Source organism: Adiantum capillus-veneris, chromosome 8, assembly GCF_014529385.1.
Source record: "Adiantum capillus-veneris isolate H3 chromosome 8, ASM1452938v2, whole genome shotgun sequence".
Classification (NCBI taxonomy): domain Eukaryota; kingdom Viridiplantae; phylum Streptophyta; class Polypodiopsida; order Polypodiales; family Pteridaceae; genus Adiantum; species Adiantum capillus-veneris.
In genome coordinates, this window is record NC_140938.1 from 18,805,816 (window position 1) to 18,824,254 (window position 18,439).

An 18,439-nucleotide genomic window follows, 5' to 3' on the forward strand; every position below is an offset into this window, starting at 1 on the left:
TTTTTAGCATGGCAATCTAAGTTAACTTGCGACTTGGGTCGCCTTCCCACGGAGTCATGATTGGATCACACAAACTCACAAATTCAAACTATTGGCTTGCAAGCACCCAAGCTTCCCCTTGACAATAAAAATACTCCCCCACAATGACGATTCTTGCTTGAAGCACTTTCCACGTCCGACAAAGTGCAACAATCGGCCCGATTGCCATCAATGTAAAGCCATAAATCTTTGCTCTTAGATTTGATTGATGACTGGAAAAGCACCTGTGCATGCAATGACGGCCAAATAGGCACCAATACAGCTTGAACTTCCTCCTAGGAGGACTCTTGAAATCCCTTGGCTCATGGAGACCCAAAAACCATCCTTGACCTTCAAAATGACACATTTGACATACACATCATGTAGCGCTTGTTCCAGGCTGCATCTAGTACTTGCCAAAGTCTACGACCATCAACCTGCATGATGCGATATTCCTGTTGCTGGCTTCTCCCTGTGTCAACACAAACTGGGTGCACCATCATTTCCCACCCCCTCGTTGAGCATTTATGCTCAACCATAGCATTATTTAGGTAAAGTAGCATTGCGTAATAAGAAGTTGATAGATAGTATTTACATGAAGAAGCAGTAGATAGATAGAGAGAGATTCACTGCCTGCCCGTAACACCCGCCTGGGTCAAATGGAAAGCTATCGACTTCCTCAGGCATGATTGTATTCCCTCCCAGAGCAAAAATGCAACTTTGCTCATCATCATCCGTCCGTAAAACACATACAAACCGTCCCTGCTTTGTACGAGAAAACCTATAAGCTGATCACTCTTGCTTGGCATAGCTTGGTCTTGCTTCAACTGGTATCCATAAACTTGCTTTGTACACTAGATAAGAATGTACTATACCAATGTCTGTAGCAGCGACATCATATGAAACCAACTCGCCATCTGCTAGAAAGCTCGCCATATCATGATTGTTTTCAAACAAGATAACCTGTAGCAATCGGCATAGAGGCGCTTGCATAGAAAGCTTCAGCAGCACATCCGTCAACAGCATGGCACCAGCCTGTGGCAACTAATCATCCAAAGCAGACACTGGCATATCTTCACCTGTAGACTCTTCAAACATCACTGGAAAAGGCGGCAAGCCTTGCATACCTTGTATTCTCGCCATAGCTTTAGCAACCAAAACCTACGGCTCATCATCTACATCGACCATTGGATCATTGATCGAACCCCCAGTCTACTTCATCGAAGCACTCTTCTTCAGTTAACATGGCCTGACCATCACAAGGCAAGAGAGAGGGTTGCCCAACCCCCTAGTCCGCACTAAATGTCTCTTCACCTGCAATCTGTTGCTCTTTCACCACCTTATCGACATGTGTAACATCATATGTCTCATACCTTGAGAAAGCAGACTCTGTTTTCTATGTGTTGTTCGTATCCAAGGCACTACTATAGCTCAAATACACCTCGGCTTTCTCCACAAAACTTGTCGGCTTTGGCACTTCAGCTATCTTCTCCACTGCTTGCTTTTTGAAAGTCACTTGGTCAAGCACATCAGGCGGTACTCGGTAGACTCCTCTCTGCAACTGCTGAGGCCTCATAGACCCACAGGGTATCGTCTCCACTTTCATCACGCCTATCCACTGCTACCACATGTGCATCAACAAAGGGTCAGATTACTTGAAGTTCTTGCATGTTGCTTCTTTAAAACCTTCTTCCTCCTGCTCTGTGCATAAGCTACTGCCTCCTCGTACGTGCACGGTCCATCTATCTCGACTTTATCTCGCACCTTTACATGCAAGCAGTCCACAAACTTGGTCATGTTTAAAAAATCTGCATTCTCTACCGCAGTTACCTTAACCAACTTGCTCCACATGGCCTCGAACTCCCACACGAATGCTCGGAAATCACCGTCAAGGCTTTGCTTTAGGTTGTCCATCATCTGCTTCACTTCACTCCACTGCGTGTTGGCCACATATCTGCCTCGGAATGCCACTTCCAATGTGCTCCAATCCTATTTTTCTTCAGCCTGCAAGCCCTCGTACCATACCTTTGCTTTTCCACGAACCAGGAGCGGGAAAACTTGGAGCAGTCCCTCTTCTCTTGACAAGCCACTCTCCAGCAGAAATAGACCATAGTCTTGCAGCCAAACCTCAACATCTTCAGTACCTGTAAAAGTCAAAAAACCCGACCATGCCATTATTGTTAGATCCTGCTCTTCAAACCGCGACACCGTCTTCGACTTCACCAAGGAGCAACCAATAGGTCCACAGTGGGGGCACCACTGATGGAAAGGGGGAAGTTGGAACAAACCCAACACACTCTACACTGCCTCTATATAGCCCAGGAAATATCCGGCACCCCTAACCACACAAAAACTCATATGCACACACACTTTTTTGTAAAACTCTACTCCCAAGCTCTCCTTTGAGCATCATCGATCACACACACTCACACATAAACACCTCAGCACCACAAGCCCATCAAAACACCATCATATCCCAACATCAAAACCGGAGATTCTAGGTTCAATCCCCAGCAGGATCGCCAAAAGCCTTGATGGGGCTCGAGAGGAAACCACCCAGACCACTACACCTACTTTCCTTGAAAGCTCAAAAATGCACACTCACTGGCTCCTTAAGAAGAAACCCCTCCAACACAAAGAGCGCACTCTCTAGAGAACACATAGATGGGACTCTCTCTCGCTTTCTCTTGCTGCAAGCCGCCCACCTGCTTGATATCCTTCTGTTGTTTATCCCAGACAAACATCATTAAAAGCTCAAAAACTAGAGAAGATTGTCCCCAATTGATCTTATTTACATAGCAAATATACATGAAATTAAAGACCCACAAAAAAAACACAGGTGATTGTTGGATGCAGTTTTCCTTGACGATGCACATGCGGTCAACTCTTGCCAAAAGCTTGGTGCTCACCACCGAGGTTTGCGCCTTCTTGGTTCCCTGCTACCTTTAACCCAAACTAAACCCACTTGGTTGTGACCCCGAGTTCCTCTTGCCTTCTGATCTTGACAACCCGCGAGCTGGCTTATACACCTTTGATTAAGTCCCCAGTGATGGCATCCTCCTAGCTCGTATTGACCATCCCTCTGATCATACCCCAGGCAAGGCCTCCTTCCTTAATTATGCTCGGCCTTGATGATCCCTTCACAACTCCCCTTCACCGCCTTCTGAATGCACCCCCAAAAGCATGAGCACCTCCTGTAGTGCTATATTGAGAGCGTATTTTTGCACTTGCTGGATGGTTGATGCCCCCCAAGAATGTTGTCCAACTCTGCTCGGTCTTGACACTTGATTGTGCCAACAGCCAAACCAAAGTCCTCTCTTTCTCTCCTATTCCTCTGAGTGGAGGACCCCTTCTGCCCCTTGTAATGAATCGGCCGCCCGTGATAAACTCTCTCTGTCTCTCTCTGAAGCTCCTCAACCAGCCCCTCCTATTCAACTCGTGCACTCAACTGTAGCCCCAAGAGGCCCCTTCTCTCTCTCTTAAGTTCCTGCCTTCAGTTTTGATAGCTTCTCATATGGCCACCTCCTTCAACTTCCAAGCGGTCCCCCACCTAGAGCTGCAAGTGACTTGTGCAAGGCTTGGCTCCCCTTCTTTCTGCAGAGCGCTCCGAGCCCACCCCTTTGCTTGAGCTCCGGCTTACTTCATGTAGAACATCTCTGGTGGCGGGCCTCCTTCATGTAGACCTCTTCCATTGTCCATGGCAGCCCCTCCTTCAGATTGCATAGGTTTCCAACACCTTCTTGGGTGCCCACCACCATCACCTCCTCACGCCAACTGAGCTCGTCTCTGATCTCCCTCACTCTCTCTGAGCCTGGCGTTGAGAGCCTCCTGCTGAGCTCGTCAGATGGATTTCCCACCTTCTGCCTACAACTCTCCCGGCATTCCCTACAGGCGGCCACCCCAACCTGCAGCACCTCCTCGCCTTCCAAGACCAGCCCCTGGCGGCTTTCCTTCTCCTACACTTGCTCCCCCGACTGGATACTGCCCCCTTACCTGACAGTGGTGCTCCTGGCAGCCCTCCTTCAAGCTTCCTGCAGCCCCGTTTTGCAGCTCTCCAAGCCCTTGAGGGGTCACCTTTGCAGTCCTGCTTTAGGCCCGCCCCTTACACCTCCTATGACGCCTCCCTTGAACACTCCCCGGCTCTTCCTCAGCCGATATCCCCCCCATTGGCGGCCACCCCCAGCATGTCATCACATCGCGCTCTCCAACTCCCTGCCGACTGCAGTCCCCTTCTCCTTTTGCAAGCTGGCTGCCCCTGGCTGTAATAGCGCCCCCCTGCAAGTGACGGCTCTCCCTTTCTTTCCATATGCAGCCCGCCCCACCTGTCAAGCCTCCCATGCATCCCAACAGATGGCACCCTCTTCACTGAGTCAACTGCAGCTTGCTCTCATTTTTCTTTTTTAGCATGGCAATCTTTTAGACAAAGTTAACTTGCAACTTGGGTCACCTTCCCACGGAGTCATGATCGGACCACACAAACTCACAAATTCAAACTAGTGGCTTGCAAGCACCCAAGCTTCCCCTTGACAGTAAAAATACTCCCCCACAATGACGATTCTTGCCTGAAGCACTTTCCACGTCCGACAAAGTGCAACGATTGGCCCGATTGCCATCAATGTAGAGCCGTAAATCTTTGCTCTCATATTTGATTGATGATTGGAAAAGTACCTGTGCATGCAATGACTGCCAAATAGGCACCAATATAGCTTGAACTTCCTCCTAGGAGCACTCTTGAAATCCCTTGGCTCATGGAGACCAAAAAACCATCCTTGACCTTCAAAATGCCACATTTGACATACACATCATGTAGCACTTGTTCCAGGCTGCATCTAGTACTTGCCAAAGTCTGCGACCATCAACCTGCATGATGCCATATTCCAACTGTTGTCTTCTCCTTGTGTCGACACAAACTGGGTGCACCACCGTTAATGCTCTCTCTCAAAGCCATAAAAACAATTTTCAACTTGTCCAAAAGTTTTTGAACTCCTTTGAATATTTTGTTCTTGTTTATAACCTGTGTGAAATTTATGTATACTCACCTACAGCTATCAGCTCTTGAATGGTATGTCTCCAAGCAATGTTGTGTTGAAAACCCCAACACTTCTTTATTCCTAAGGTCTTCTCTTAGTTTTGTCAAAGTCTTACCATAGCCCAAGAACAATTTTGCAAGCAGAGCAAAACTCGAGTGAATTTATATGGTTGTGTTGTTATAGAATTTCCATAGAACTATAGAAGTTACATCGAACCATGCTCACCGCAATGGTTTGAGCATGGTTTGACTCAAGGTGGCATTGCAACAGGGAAGGGTGTATGTGGAGGTTGTAATGTCATCTCAGGGGTGAATGGTTGGGCAGCTTTGTCTTCTTCTTATGTGCCCTACCCTTGCTAGCTCCAATTTTTGAGACTTGGGAGATGTTGTTACTCCAACATCCCCTTGAGATGAATTTTTTGGGGCAAGTGTACACACCACACACACTTGCTCGCTTCGCATAAAGCAAGTGGTCTACCCAAGCTTAGAAAATAAGGACTAGAGTCGACTTTTTAAATGAGGAAGGTCTAATCTTACTTTAGACTTTAAGGTTTCCTTTTCACTTATTAAAAACCATAAACTTACCCCTTAATTTAACTAGCTTGGGTGCAAGACCTTTGCACAAACATTTGGAGGCATTATGAAGTTGAGTTGGGCTAGAGTCTACTTTCTAATTAAGGACCTACTAAATTAGGATGGACTTTTGTCAAAATAAAACTCACTCTTGGTCTTTAGAGATTTACCTCCTATGCAAAACCTTAGCACATTGCTTTGAAGGTGCCACCACGCTAATCCCAGAACCTTCAAAATTTATCCTAAGGCTTCTCAGAGTTCATTCTAAAGAGTTATTTTAGCTACTTGAACTCAGCACAACTACTTTCTATTTTTAGGCTCGTATGATTGCTCTTAGGTACTCTTCTTTGTCTTGCACCTTTGATGAAGGCTGCTCGGGATGTATTCATCCTTTCTTAACATGTACTTATGACTCAGTTAACTAAACAAAAATTATCCTTACTCTTGTATGGGCTTCTCTTATTTTGGTCTCAAGCCTTTGACTGAGCTGGTCCATAAGCACTTAAATCAACTTCACTTGTTCCCTTTTATTTTCCACAGACATAAATGACAAAATTAAAATGGAAAATACTTTTAGAAGGTTATAAATTAATTTTCACAACACGACACCTTCCACTAGCATACAGTAGTACCCCTCAACCAAATAGAAATTTGCAAAAAGTATGTTCCCCCAAGAATCTCTCAAGGCTCTTGCTATTTTTTATTTCTCCTTTGAGCACCTCAAAAAGTAAACGTTAGCTCTATCTTCATTAGCATTGGTGGAAAATGTATCACTGATGCATATAGCATCACTAATTGTGTCATGGTGCCCACCATATATTGGAAAATATGATCCTTTGTCATCGTAGAAATGTTCACTTTTTGCATCATCACCATCCAAGGCCTCTAGAGTTAGATACTTCCAATTGTCAGCAACTGTGCTGTTAAAGCATTGCTTCCAATGTTGGGACATATAGAATTGATAAAAACGTGAGATAATTCTACAACGGAGTGCACATTTATCACTCTTGGAGTATCGATTGACACAATGTAGTGATCATGAACCCTCAACTTGCTTGTAGTTCCACTTCTTATCCCTTGGCACCTCAGTTGCTTGGACCTCCCAAAAAATCCAATTCACCCCTCTGTCCCCACTTTCATCATGAAATTTGTGCTTCAAGAATCCAACATCCTCCATGTTTAGGCTTCAACTGCTTATGTATTAAAGCCCTCTTAACAATTACCCTTGCCCCATCATGCTCCCCTTTTTTGTGGGACAAGGCAAAGAAACTACATAGCATTTCCATGCCAGTCAAAGTGTAGTACCTAAAGTAATGACTAGCCTTAAATGTTGGGTAGAAACAAATTTCTAGAAACTATTCATCATAGGTGCAAGAAAACTTGGCATGCCATGAAATGAACAATGTGGATGACTTAAATTGAGAAGCACATCCATCTATCCACACCTAGTGCAGCTTCAAGAAGTTAATTCCTTGCTTTTGCAACTAGAGACTATGCAGTTTGCAAGCAATAATGCACAAAGAGCTTTTCATGATCTTTGTCATAAAAATGCAAAAATGTATATATTTCAACACCTATTCTTTATCTTCTCAAATGTATGTGATGTGAAACAAGATGGTGACTTGTGGAGTACCAATGCATTTGTTGGTTTTCACGCCCGTGGCCGGGCGGTTATGGCGGGTGGGCAATTGTCCACTTGTTCATTATTACCAAATGAATAAGTGGGTGGTTGCCCGCCCACCCGGCCATCACCGGCCACGGTCCTGAAACCCAAAAATCTCCCACTTGAAGGCCAACATGGCTCAAGTGGCTAAATAATGTAGGGGCTACTATGTACAAATGTACAAAACCATGAAGTGTGACTATAGCTTCACCCTACGTCCATCATCTCTATGCAATGTGCAAACCGCTCTGAGGGTAGTCTCTTTGTTAGAGCATCCACTAGGTTTTCAGTCGTGTGAACTTTGACTAACTCAATGTGTTTGCTAGCCAAAATATCCCGTACCACATGATACCTGACCTCTATGTGTTTTGACTTGGAGTGAAACATGGGGCTCTTTGCTAACGCAATCGCACTGTGACTGTGACAATGTGATACTAGAGTCTGGTGTTTCCAAAATCTCCACTAGATGAGATAACCACATAGCTTCCTTACTGGAACTAGAAACCACAACGTACTCTGCCTCAGTGGTGGAAGATGAAGTGCAATCTTGGATACATGATCTCCAAGAAACTGCCACTCCAACAAACAAGAAAACATAGCCAGATGTTGACGTGCCAGTGATGCACCTTCCACTAGTACACGCACACATGTTGCTCCAAAGAGAGATAAATCTAGCACTCAAGCACTTCAGAGATCTACTCGTGCATCTCGTGCACCTAAATGTTTTGAGCCAAGATTAGACTACTTACTAGTCCCTGATTATGGTGAACCCACTTGCTACAAAGAGGCCATTCAAATGGATGATAGCATGAAGTGGGAAGAGGCTATGCAATCTGAGTATAACTCGATCTTAGCAAATGAAACTTGGGGATTGACAAAGTTACCTACGTGTAAACATGCATTGCCATGCAAATGGGTGTACAAGGATAAGTATATCCCGAGCCTAAGTATAAGGCGAGATTGGTTGCTAAAGGTTTCAAGCAAACGAAAGGCATGGATTTTGATGAAATCTTTTCTCCAATGGTCAAGATGACTACATTGCATCTTGTGCTTGGTGTAGTAGCCATCAAGGACTTGGAATTGGTCCAAATGGATGTGAAGAGAGTGTTTCTTCTTGAGGATCTCAAAGAGGATGTTTACATGAAATAGCGAGAGGGTTTTGCGATAAAACTTGAGAAGCCAATACGGGTACAACTAATGTGTAGACTCAAGAAAGCTTTGTATCAATTAAAGCAAGGCTTACGGCAATGGTACATCAAGTTTGATAAGTACATTCAGTCCCAGGGTTACGTAAGGATCCAAGAGGATTACTGCTTATGCACAAAGAGGTTGAACAATGGTTCCCTCATCATTCTGATTTTGTACGTGGATGACATGTTCATAGTCGGAAAGTCAAAGATGAGATTGCACTTCTCAAGGATTCCTTAAGCAAGCAGTTTGCTATGAAATATTTGGGTGATGCACATCACATTCTTGGTATGTGCATCAAGAGAGATCGCAAACATGGTATACTTGAACTTTCATAGGAAGAGTATATTCACAAGGTCTTGCAACGTTTTAATATGCAAGTAGGGAAAGCATTGAGTATCCCAATGGCAGCATACAAAAAACTTAGCAAGCATGATTGTCGTATAAGAAAACTAGGTGAGATATTCTCTCAACCTATGCCCACTAGCTCACTTTGTCGATCTACATGCAGTCGTATTGGCTCTAGTGGTAGGCAAGTGTGCGTACCCATGCTAGAGCCTGCATGTAAATCTTGCACACTAGTTTGTATGGTACATCATTCTAGTGTCAGTCATCATAGGAATGAAAACTCCTGCTCCAAACGCTCCCACTGCAGCTGCTAGATTGGACCTTCACACTAGTAAGTCAAACATGAGGTGCCCAAACGCTGACAAAATCTGTGCAGACCTGGTTGTACTCTCCTCCCCTACGCTATCTGCAATCACTACATCATCAAGACTATCCATCACGTATGGATGTTTCAACATCAACATTTAGGAAGCTACGTCCCTCTCACCCATAGGAAAAATTTTGTGCTCTAATACCACTTGTGAGTGCACGTGTGGGCGGATGCGTGTGTGCATGGTGCAGTGCGGTGGAGGGCAGGGGAGAAGCACACGAGACGATGTGGGTGGAGCAACCTCTCAGAAAGTGGCTAAGCGAGTGATGTGCTCCTTATTCTTTCTATATGAAGAATAAGGTATGTACACATGTGGGCGGGTGGCCGAACACCGGACGTCCGGCCATGGGCAAAGGTGTGGCGCCTTCACCCAGCAGCATTGCCTAGATTTCATTTTTCTCCTTAAACGAGTAATTTCAGGCAAAAGTCAATAGCATGGACCACTGCATCTCTAGAAAACATTTGATTGCAATCTTTGAGCTACTAAGATTGCCAGTGAGCACTTAAATTGTGTCGGATGTAAGTGGTCAGATGCTTTTGAAAGAAAGTTGTGAAATCCTTGCATCCCATTCAATTCACCAAAAGATACTTGCACTTCTTTCCTTCAGAATGGGTTGAGGCAACATCTTCAAACACCTTAACAAAAACTTGGATTGTATTTTCAAGTGTTGTTTTTGGACATATCATTAATCTCTTCAATCCACATTGAGGACATTCTCCCTTCAAGCAAGGTAGCTTATGAAATGTGGACCCACTTACTTTTTCACATAACGCCATCTCAATTAGGGGTTCAAGGCAAAGGTAGTGTCATACTTTGTGACTTTGTTTGATTTTCTAGAATGTACTTGTGAAGACTTTTAACAGAGAGAGTCCAAGAGGCTGACACATGTGCCATGCCAGCATGTCTATTATGTGTTTCTCAAAATTGTGGGTTTGGACTCTCAAGTCCATGAGTTCATACTCCAAGAAGCCCAAGGTGGAGCTCTTTCAAGCCTAGGGTGGAGCACAGTCAAATGTACAGCAATAATTTAAGTGTCTCTGGATGTAATAGTTTTGCATTGTAGGGTATTTTGTTGTCAACTATTGTGAAGCTACGATAGCATAAAGTGATCATGAGAATAGCACAAGTTTCTAGAGATTTTTATTTAGAGGTTCTTGGATTTAGTTTTAATGTTCTCATTGCTAGCATCATTTTGAATTTGATTTTGTGACATTAAGAGTAAGGGTATCGTTCTTTCATTTGAAACTGTTTGAGATGCAATATGTTTACTTTGCTACACTATCCTCTACAAAGTAACTATTGAGGTCTTGATCTAGTATTTCTCAATGTATGTTCTTGCTCAGTTTCTTGTTTGCTCAAAAGCACTCTCTTGGGGATTGGAATTTCTCGTTTTCTCAAGTAGTCAAGATTGAAAAAAAAATCAAAACTATGTCCAAAACTTTGACCATTTTCTCCGAGAATTGCCAAAAAGCAGACACCCTTGAATGAAAACGGAATTTTGAGGCATTAAACGATGTTTTATTCAAACCCTTGAGCCAAAGGGTTGCCCTTAGCATGCCTTTTGGTCAAGAGTTACTCTAAGATCTATAAAGATGCTTCCAAGCTACGTTTTGATTTTAAAAAAAGATTTAAACTTGAACTCTATATGTGGTATATGTGGAAGTTTAAGTGAAAACTAGTTTTCACTTGCAACACAAAACTACTTGTAGCTTGAGCTCTGTTGGGTATTTTTGGCCCAAAATTAGTCATCGTGTTGTACAGGACATGGACAAAAAGTTCAACAAGTCTTGTTAAGTTCTGACCCCCTTGAAGCAGATGGTCTAGAAAAAAGCGCAATTTTTTTCTTAAGATGCTCTTGTTTCAAATTTTTTCACTTAGGTTGGATTCCTCACATTATGAATAGCCTACCCACCAAATTAGAGTTTTGAAAGGTTTCCTAATCCCTGTTTTGGCATTTTTAGAGTCCTCTGGTTTGAGCCCAATGTGTGATGTGAGTCTCCAAGCTTGATTTTGAAAAGACTAGTGAGTTTTTCACACCAAGGCCTATGAGCACACCATACCTCACTTGTTTCATACTCTTTCTAACAACCTTCAAGAAAAAAAGTACATTTTTTTCCTACAATCAACACAGAGTTGTCAAAATTAAGCTTTGGGTTCCCAACCTCTCTACAACTTACCTACCAATTTTGATCTAGTTTTGACCTTTTTTGTTTGTTCTAGAACAATTTTAGCCTTTTCTGGCACTCGTGACTTGGATTTGGTCTAGCTTGATGTGCAGATCCCAATAACATTTTTTCTTGTTAGTGTGATCCTTGCATGAAGGTCCCTCTCTGGCCAAAACTTGGCAAAAAAATTCTCACACTAGTAGATAGCTAGGAAAAAAATTCCTTTTTTCTACTCTTGGTTTTGGCTGCTTTTTTTCAATTTTGACTTGATAGGGGTGATCCTTGCATCAAGCCTCTCACTAAACCAAATCTTGGCAAAAGAATTCTTCTTCTTGCAGGTAGTTGGGAAAAAAATGTATTTTTTTCTCACCTCCTTCTTTTGGCACTTTTTTGCAATTTTTTCCTAGTTTTCCTTCTTTCAAGAGTACACTCACCAAGTTTCATAGTGTTTGGTCAGCTGGTTTGAGTTTAATCCCAATTCTAGCAATCTTCTTAGTCTAAAATTTGGGACTAACCTTGCATTCACACTATGAGTCCAAACTCACTTTTGATTTGATGGCTTGCTTTCTTCGATTAAGAAGGACATTTGTCCCAAGTATTGTCAGGTTCCAACTTTTGTAATTGTGTGTTGGAAAAAAAACAATTTTTTCCTTGCCCCCTTGCCCTTGAGCCCTATCTTATTTTTGACACTTGCATTGTGCTTAGCAATCTCAAGCAATGTTACACCTCATTTTGGTCAATTTTGATTGTCTTTACCGTCTAGTAAGCTCTTGTTGCACTTATTTCTTGCTTAAATCTTTGAGTGTGTGAGTGTCCACAAATAAGCATGCAATTTTCCAACGCGAACTAGCTTTTAAACATCCAATGAGCACATGTGTCCTAGTAAAATTCAAAAATTGAACTTTTGGAGCTACCTCACGAAAAAAATGCATTTTTTCCTAGGGCTGACTTGTAGATCTATTTTTCAATTTTGACTTTACAAGTGTGCTTCATTTGGTTAATGGATTTCATTAAAAAATTTGAATTATAATCCAAGGCCAAGAAAAAACATGATTTTTTCCCGTCTCAACAGACAAAATCATAGTTTATTCTAGATTTCAATTTTCCACAGGCTGTTGCTAGCACTTTATGTCTAATGTGTCATAAGAAATCAAGATTTCAACAAAAATTGAGCTCCTTGGGTGAATTTTCCTCTTTCCTCACTAAGAACTCAACCTCTCAAGAAACTTTTTGTTCACTCCTTTTTGTTGATTTTCACACGAACATAGGTCTCAACCAAAATGCAAATAAAATATCATCTAGAGATGCATCTAAATACCCTACATTTAAAACAAAGGAAAACAACTCTCATGTTACGAGACTAGGCACCCTCCTCTTGCATGTGGTTAATTGCAATTGGGATAGTTGGCTTAATGGTTAATTATGTGTTGTCTATTTGATTTTACTAATAGTGAGTGCATGATGACTTGTAGATTGGAATTCGAGGAGTTGAGAAGCAGGCGTCAGCAAATAATAATCATCTTGGTCATTTTATTCTTGCACAGTCTTTTAGATATTTTATCAATAAGCCACTATGGCTACTTTGTAAATAGGACATTGAGAACTCACCCTAAGAGGGTCATGTAGTAAGTAATGTGTTTCCCTCATAACTAAAGTGTAAAAGAAGGGTCTCCATCTTTTGGCACCAACAAATAATATCAAGTATCAAATACCAAACTCCACAAGAGGTGTCGTGGAGTTTGGAACTACAATTTTTAGGCCTTTCTTGTAATCTATGTGTACTCCATGATTATGTCTACATATCTTACAATCCCTCTTACAATATCTTACACTCTTTCCTTGTCAATCAATTCCTTGTGTGTCTTACAATCCCTCTTACACTCTTTCCTTGTCAATCTATTCTCCTATGTGTGTGTGTGTGTGTGTGTGTGTGTGTGTGTGCGTGTGTGTGTGTGTGCACGCGTGCGTGCTTGTGTACGTGCGTGCATGCATGTGTGTGTGTGTGTGTGTGTGTGTGTGCGCGCGTATGTTGTCATAGTCTAGGTGTGTGTGTACTTGAATTTGGAAGAGAAGGTGACATGTTGATGGTGAAGTCTATGAGGAATTGTTGATTTGTCTAAGCAATTGGTCTCCCCAAATCCCAAAGTGGTATTAGAGCTTTGGTTCAAGTTAATCGCACAAGATTTCAAATTTTTGAAAGATTTTTAAATTGAAAACATCAAATTTTCAAACCACGGATTAATTGGCAATTGACCATCAAATTTTGGCTTAACGACAATCAAAAACAAGTATGTACAACATTTATTTTGAGATAAATGCTACATTTAATGGATATGTGAATCTATATGGATAAGAGAAGGAAAGACGTGGCTTCCAAGAAGTTTGGCAAGGCCAATTCTGGCTTAGAAAGAGAAAGAAGATGGGCAATTTTTTAAAAATTTTGATTGGCGAGGAAGCTATTCGATTAGGATTAACATTATTGCTTGATTCGGATAACTTGAAGCTCCAAAGAATTTTAATGGTTTTTAAAGCTCAAAGGTTTTCAACTACGGTGCATCAAAACCCTTGGGAACTCCTTTGAGAAACCCCGAAGCTATCTCTTATCGCACTTGAGCCCCCAAATCAATCACATCTTGAGTAAATTCCTTGAGCTTGACCATAGTCGGCGAGAACACCTTCCTGCAGATAAGGAAAGCTAAATGTCAACCTCATCAAAAGATGCAAAAAAATAGCATCAAAAGTAGTGCCTTAGTTTATGCATCATTTCTTGCTTTTACCTAGCAGCATGGAAAATTTCTATAGGTCGCCATCTCTACCTTTTCTCTTATTGGAGTTGTTCTTTCATTTGCTACTCGTTGCCATCCACACAATCCCATGCAAACTTAAAACTTAAAGTTATCTTTTTTTTCTTTTCTTTTTTGGCAAAACTCACAATTTGTGAGTGGATTGTATTAAACATATCATAATATTACAGAACCAACCTCAAGCTCTCGTATCGAGCCTTGAGGTGCAAAAGTTTACGAGCTTGATGTTTGCCGCCTTGCAGTAAGGCCTTTCACCATCGAATTTGAACAAAATTTCTAGGCTTTACTTATCGTCTGTTGACAACAAGGCACGAGTAGTCCTAGACCAATCTTCCAAATTTTGCTTGCGCCCGAGCATCCATATTAGCACTTTGCTTTTCTTGTATAATCTTTGCGAAGCTTGCCACCTCAGGATCTCCTTCGAACACCCTACGGTTCCTTGTCTACCATACATAATGGAAGAAGAATTACCTGACAGTTTGAGTGTTGGTGAGGAGGGTAGGACTTCCCAGCTTCTTACCTCCAAGGAATAAATCAGTCTTGAAAAAACCAATTTTCCATGTTCTTTTTTCCCACTTGCATATTTTCCATGCAATGTCTCTGATAGTTGGGCATTCCATGAATAGATGGGCCAGATCCTCATTAGCTAACCTACACCCCAAGCATTGATCTGGCCCAAAACTTAAAGTTATCATCAAAAACTTAAAGTTAAGCTTTAAGTTAACTTCAAAGAATTTATTTTAGTGGTCGGCCGTCTGTTTGATCTTCAAGATTAATAACATTTAAAGAATCCAAACACCCTTTCAATATCCTCAACACTTTGGCCTTGGACACAATTAGTAAGACTTCAACCCCTTGGTCAGCATCGTTGTGAAAACCGTAATAGCAAATATCACCTTGGCTACCCTTCATTAAGAACTTTTGGGCCTCCAACCTTCAAAAACCCTCGGTTTTCTAGTTGTTATTTTATTTCGTCCGCTCTATTTTTTTTAAACTTTGAGAGCCATAATCCTTATTGAACCATTTCAACCCCAGGATTGTTGATTGCCATTGCTTTTGGGACATGGGAGATTGGAGACCGGTGAAAATTCAATTGATCTATAGACCAATCATTCAACTATTTATCGTTCCCAACCAAACCTGCTGGTGCACTATATTTTTGGATTGGACGCCACCACCGACCGTCAAGCTAAGTACCCATTTATTTTTGCTTATTCCTTTATTCTTTTTTTATATATTATCTTGCATATCATCAAATACATATATACTTATAGCCCTTTGTAAATTAAAATATAAAAATAAAAAGAGAAAGAAAGAAAGAGAAGCACGCAATCATGGCACATCTTCCACAGTCACCCATGATTGTTGAACAGCTTGCTAATCTGTAACAATCTCTCATGTATGAATGCATGCAAATGCAAGAGCTTGAAGATAAATTTTTGCATTCTACATGCATAGAATCTACGCCGGCACCGGAGCAAAACAAAATTAGCAAAAAAGACTTCACTTTCAAGTATTTTGATGGCACTAAAGATGCTAGCACAGTTCTAGCATGGGTTAGTCAATTAGATTACTATTTTCATGATGAAGACTTTTTCGAATGTGAAAAGGTAAAGTGTGCATCAAATCATGTCACTAGTAGTGCTGCATTATGGTGGAATGCCACCAAACATCATGGTAAAAGACCATGTACCTGGCATGCATTCAAAAAGTGTGTATTGATTACAGGGCTTTAAACAAGATCACCATCAAGATTAGGTTCCTTATTCCTAGAGTGGATGATTTGTTAGACAAACCAAAAGGGGCAAACATCTTTAGAAAAATTGACCTCAGATCAGGGTATCACCAAGTCAAAATGTTTGACCAAGATGTCTACAAAACTGCTTTCAAAACACAAGCGAGACATTGTGAATTTTTTGTCATGTCATTTGGTCTAACAAATGCACCAGCCACATTCACACAATAGAATTTTCATTGACCTTCAATATTTTGTGATTGTATTCTTTGATGAAACTCTTGTATTCAATAAATTATAACAAGAACATAAAGAGCACTTAGCACGTGTATTTGATATGCTTGCACACAACCACTTGTAAGTGAATGCTAAAAAGAGTTCATTTTTCCAATCTAAAATTGAATATTTGGGATATATTTTTTTTGGTAAGGGAATACATGTAGACCCTAAGAAAATTGAAGCCATTCAGTCATGGCCTAGACCCAAAAATAAATCATGAACGTCGCTCTATTATTAGTCTATGCAGTTATTACAAGAAGTTTGTACGTAACTTTGCTTACAAATCTCATTACCTCACTCTCCTGTTAAAGAAAGATTCTCCTTATATATGGTCTAATTTGCAAGAAATTTCCTTTAATGCACTCAAGAAGGCTTTGATAAATGCACCAATACTACAGGTGGCTAATTTTGATAGACCGTTCTTTGTCATAGTCACTGGTGCTAGTGGAAAAGGTATCGGTGTAGTCCTTATACAAGATAACCATCCACTTGCATTTGAAAGTCGTAAGTTTTAATCGTTTGAAGAAAAATTTAGTACACATGACAAAAAGTTGGTTGGTGTTGTACATGCTTTGAAAATTTGGAAACACTATTTAATGGGTATCATCAAAATTGATCAACAAAGTATCAAGTATTTACTATCTCAACCCTTAATAGATGATAGACATATTAAGTGGGCTGTTTTCATTCAAATTTTTCAACCCAACATCAATATCAACCTGGTAAAGAAAATGTTGTAGCTGATGCTTTGAGCCAAAGACCCTCTCTTCATAATCTATCAACTATTACGAGTACTTCATTTGATTCAATGCCTGACACCTATACACAAGATAATGATTTCAAAACCACATGGTTGCATATGATTGAGAATTCTGTGCACACATTTTTGGAATACACTATTCAAGAAAACTTTCTTTATTTCAAACAAAAATTGTGTGTAACTAAACCTTTTTGTACATTGATCATTGAAGAGTTGCACAAACCACCCTATGCTGGACATAGAGGATTTGCTGCTACTTTTTAAAACTTATGTCATGATGTCTATTGGCCTGCTATGAAAATTGATGTTAAATAGTAAGTTTCGACTTGTTTGATTTGTCAAAAGATCAAAGAAGAAAAACAGGTAAGAAATTGGGACTTTTATAGCCTCTCCCTATTCTTGAAAAACCTTGGGAACATATTTCAATGGATTTTGTTACTGGATTTCCACTCACTGTTCATAAGCATGATATGATTTGGATTGTAATTGACCATTTTTCTAAACAAGCATACATCATCCCTTTTAAGAAAACACTCACAACACATCAAGCTGCACTTCTATTTCTTAAAGTTTTCTTTCCACATCATGGTTTGCCTAAAGTTATACTATCTGATCGAGATTCCAAATTTTGTAGTGCGTTTTGGACTACTGTTTTTGAAAATCTTGGAACAACACTTGATTTTACTTATGCAATCCATCATGAATCTGACGGTCAAACCAAAGTCACTAATTGCACTATCATTGACTTCTTAAATCTTATGTTTCTTCTCAACCCAAGAAATGGGATGATTACCCACATATTCTATAGTTTGCATATAACAACACCACTCACACTACCACAGGTAAATCTCCATTTGAAATTGTCTATGGGCATTATCTGCCTACACTTGCTTCATGTCTTTCTAATATTGTGCCTACTACTGATGATTTCATTGCTAATTTTCATGATATTTATGCAAGTGTGCATTTTTCCATTAAACACTCACAAGAACTTTACACTAAGCATGCTAACAAGCACCACAAGGCACACAAGTTTAAGGAATGTAATTATGTTATGCTTCGCATTGAAAAACGAAGGACCAAAAGTGTTGATACTAATGTTTTTGTTAAACTTGCTCCTTGTTTTTATGGCTTATTCAAAAAAAATTGATGTAATCAATGATATTTCATAGACTTACCTTCACATTGGCACATTCACAATGCGTTCCACATTAGTCTTTTAAGACCTTTCAAAGGATCCCTACCTACACATCACATTTATGAGGATCCACCTTCACTTGTGGACCAAGAAGAACAACTCATCCTTGCACAAATAGTTGATCACAAGACCACCACCACACGCACCTGCACAATTTATAACCGCTATCTTTTGACCTTTAAAGGCCACCCTAGAGAGGACACAAAATGGATGCCTAAAAAAAAATCCGCAACTTCCCAAACCTTCTCAATTTCCATCACTCATTGTCCAGTTGATTCTCTATTGAGCAATTGAGGATAGTTGTTATC

At 40.8% G+C, this 18,439-nt stretch overlaps 2 protein-coding genes and 1 pseudogene across 2 annotated transcripts in view; 1 reads left to right on the forward strand and 2 right to left on the reverse strand.

The window, feature by feature from the left end:
- The window catches only part of LOC147451756 (uncharacterized), a 523-nt gene extending 459 nt beyond the window's left edge, over nucleotides 1–64 (forward strand). Inside the window, exon 1 of the mRNA XM_086517628.1 lies at nucleotides 1–64. This exon is cut by the window's left edge and continues 459 nt beyond it. The gene's annotated coding sequence lies outside the window, so the exon portion shown is untranslated.
- Nucleotides 65–213: 149 nt separating this feature from the next.
- On the reverse strand, nucleotides 214–2,193 carry LOC147451757 (uncharacterized; annotated as a pseudogene).
- LOC147451758 (uncharacterized) lies at nucleotides 214–4,239 on the reverse strand. The gene is made up of 2 exons (XM_086517629.1): nucleotides 3,659–4,239; nucleotides 214–3,125 (listed from the first exon to the last, which is right to left on the reverse strand). Exons 1-2 carry the CDS (start codon nucleotides 3,739–3,741, stop codon nucleotides 2,924–2,926), a joined length of 285 nt encoding a protein of 94 aa, XP_086373755.1. The 5' UTR covers nucleotides 3,742–4,239; the 3' UTR covers nucleotides 214–2,923.
- Nucleotides 4,240–18,439: the final 14,200 nt, after the last annotated feature.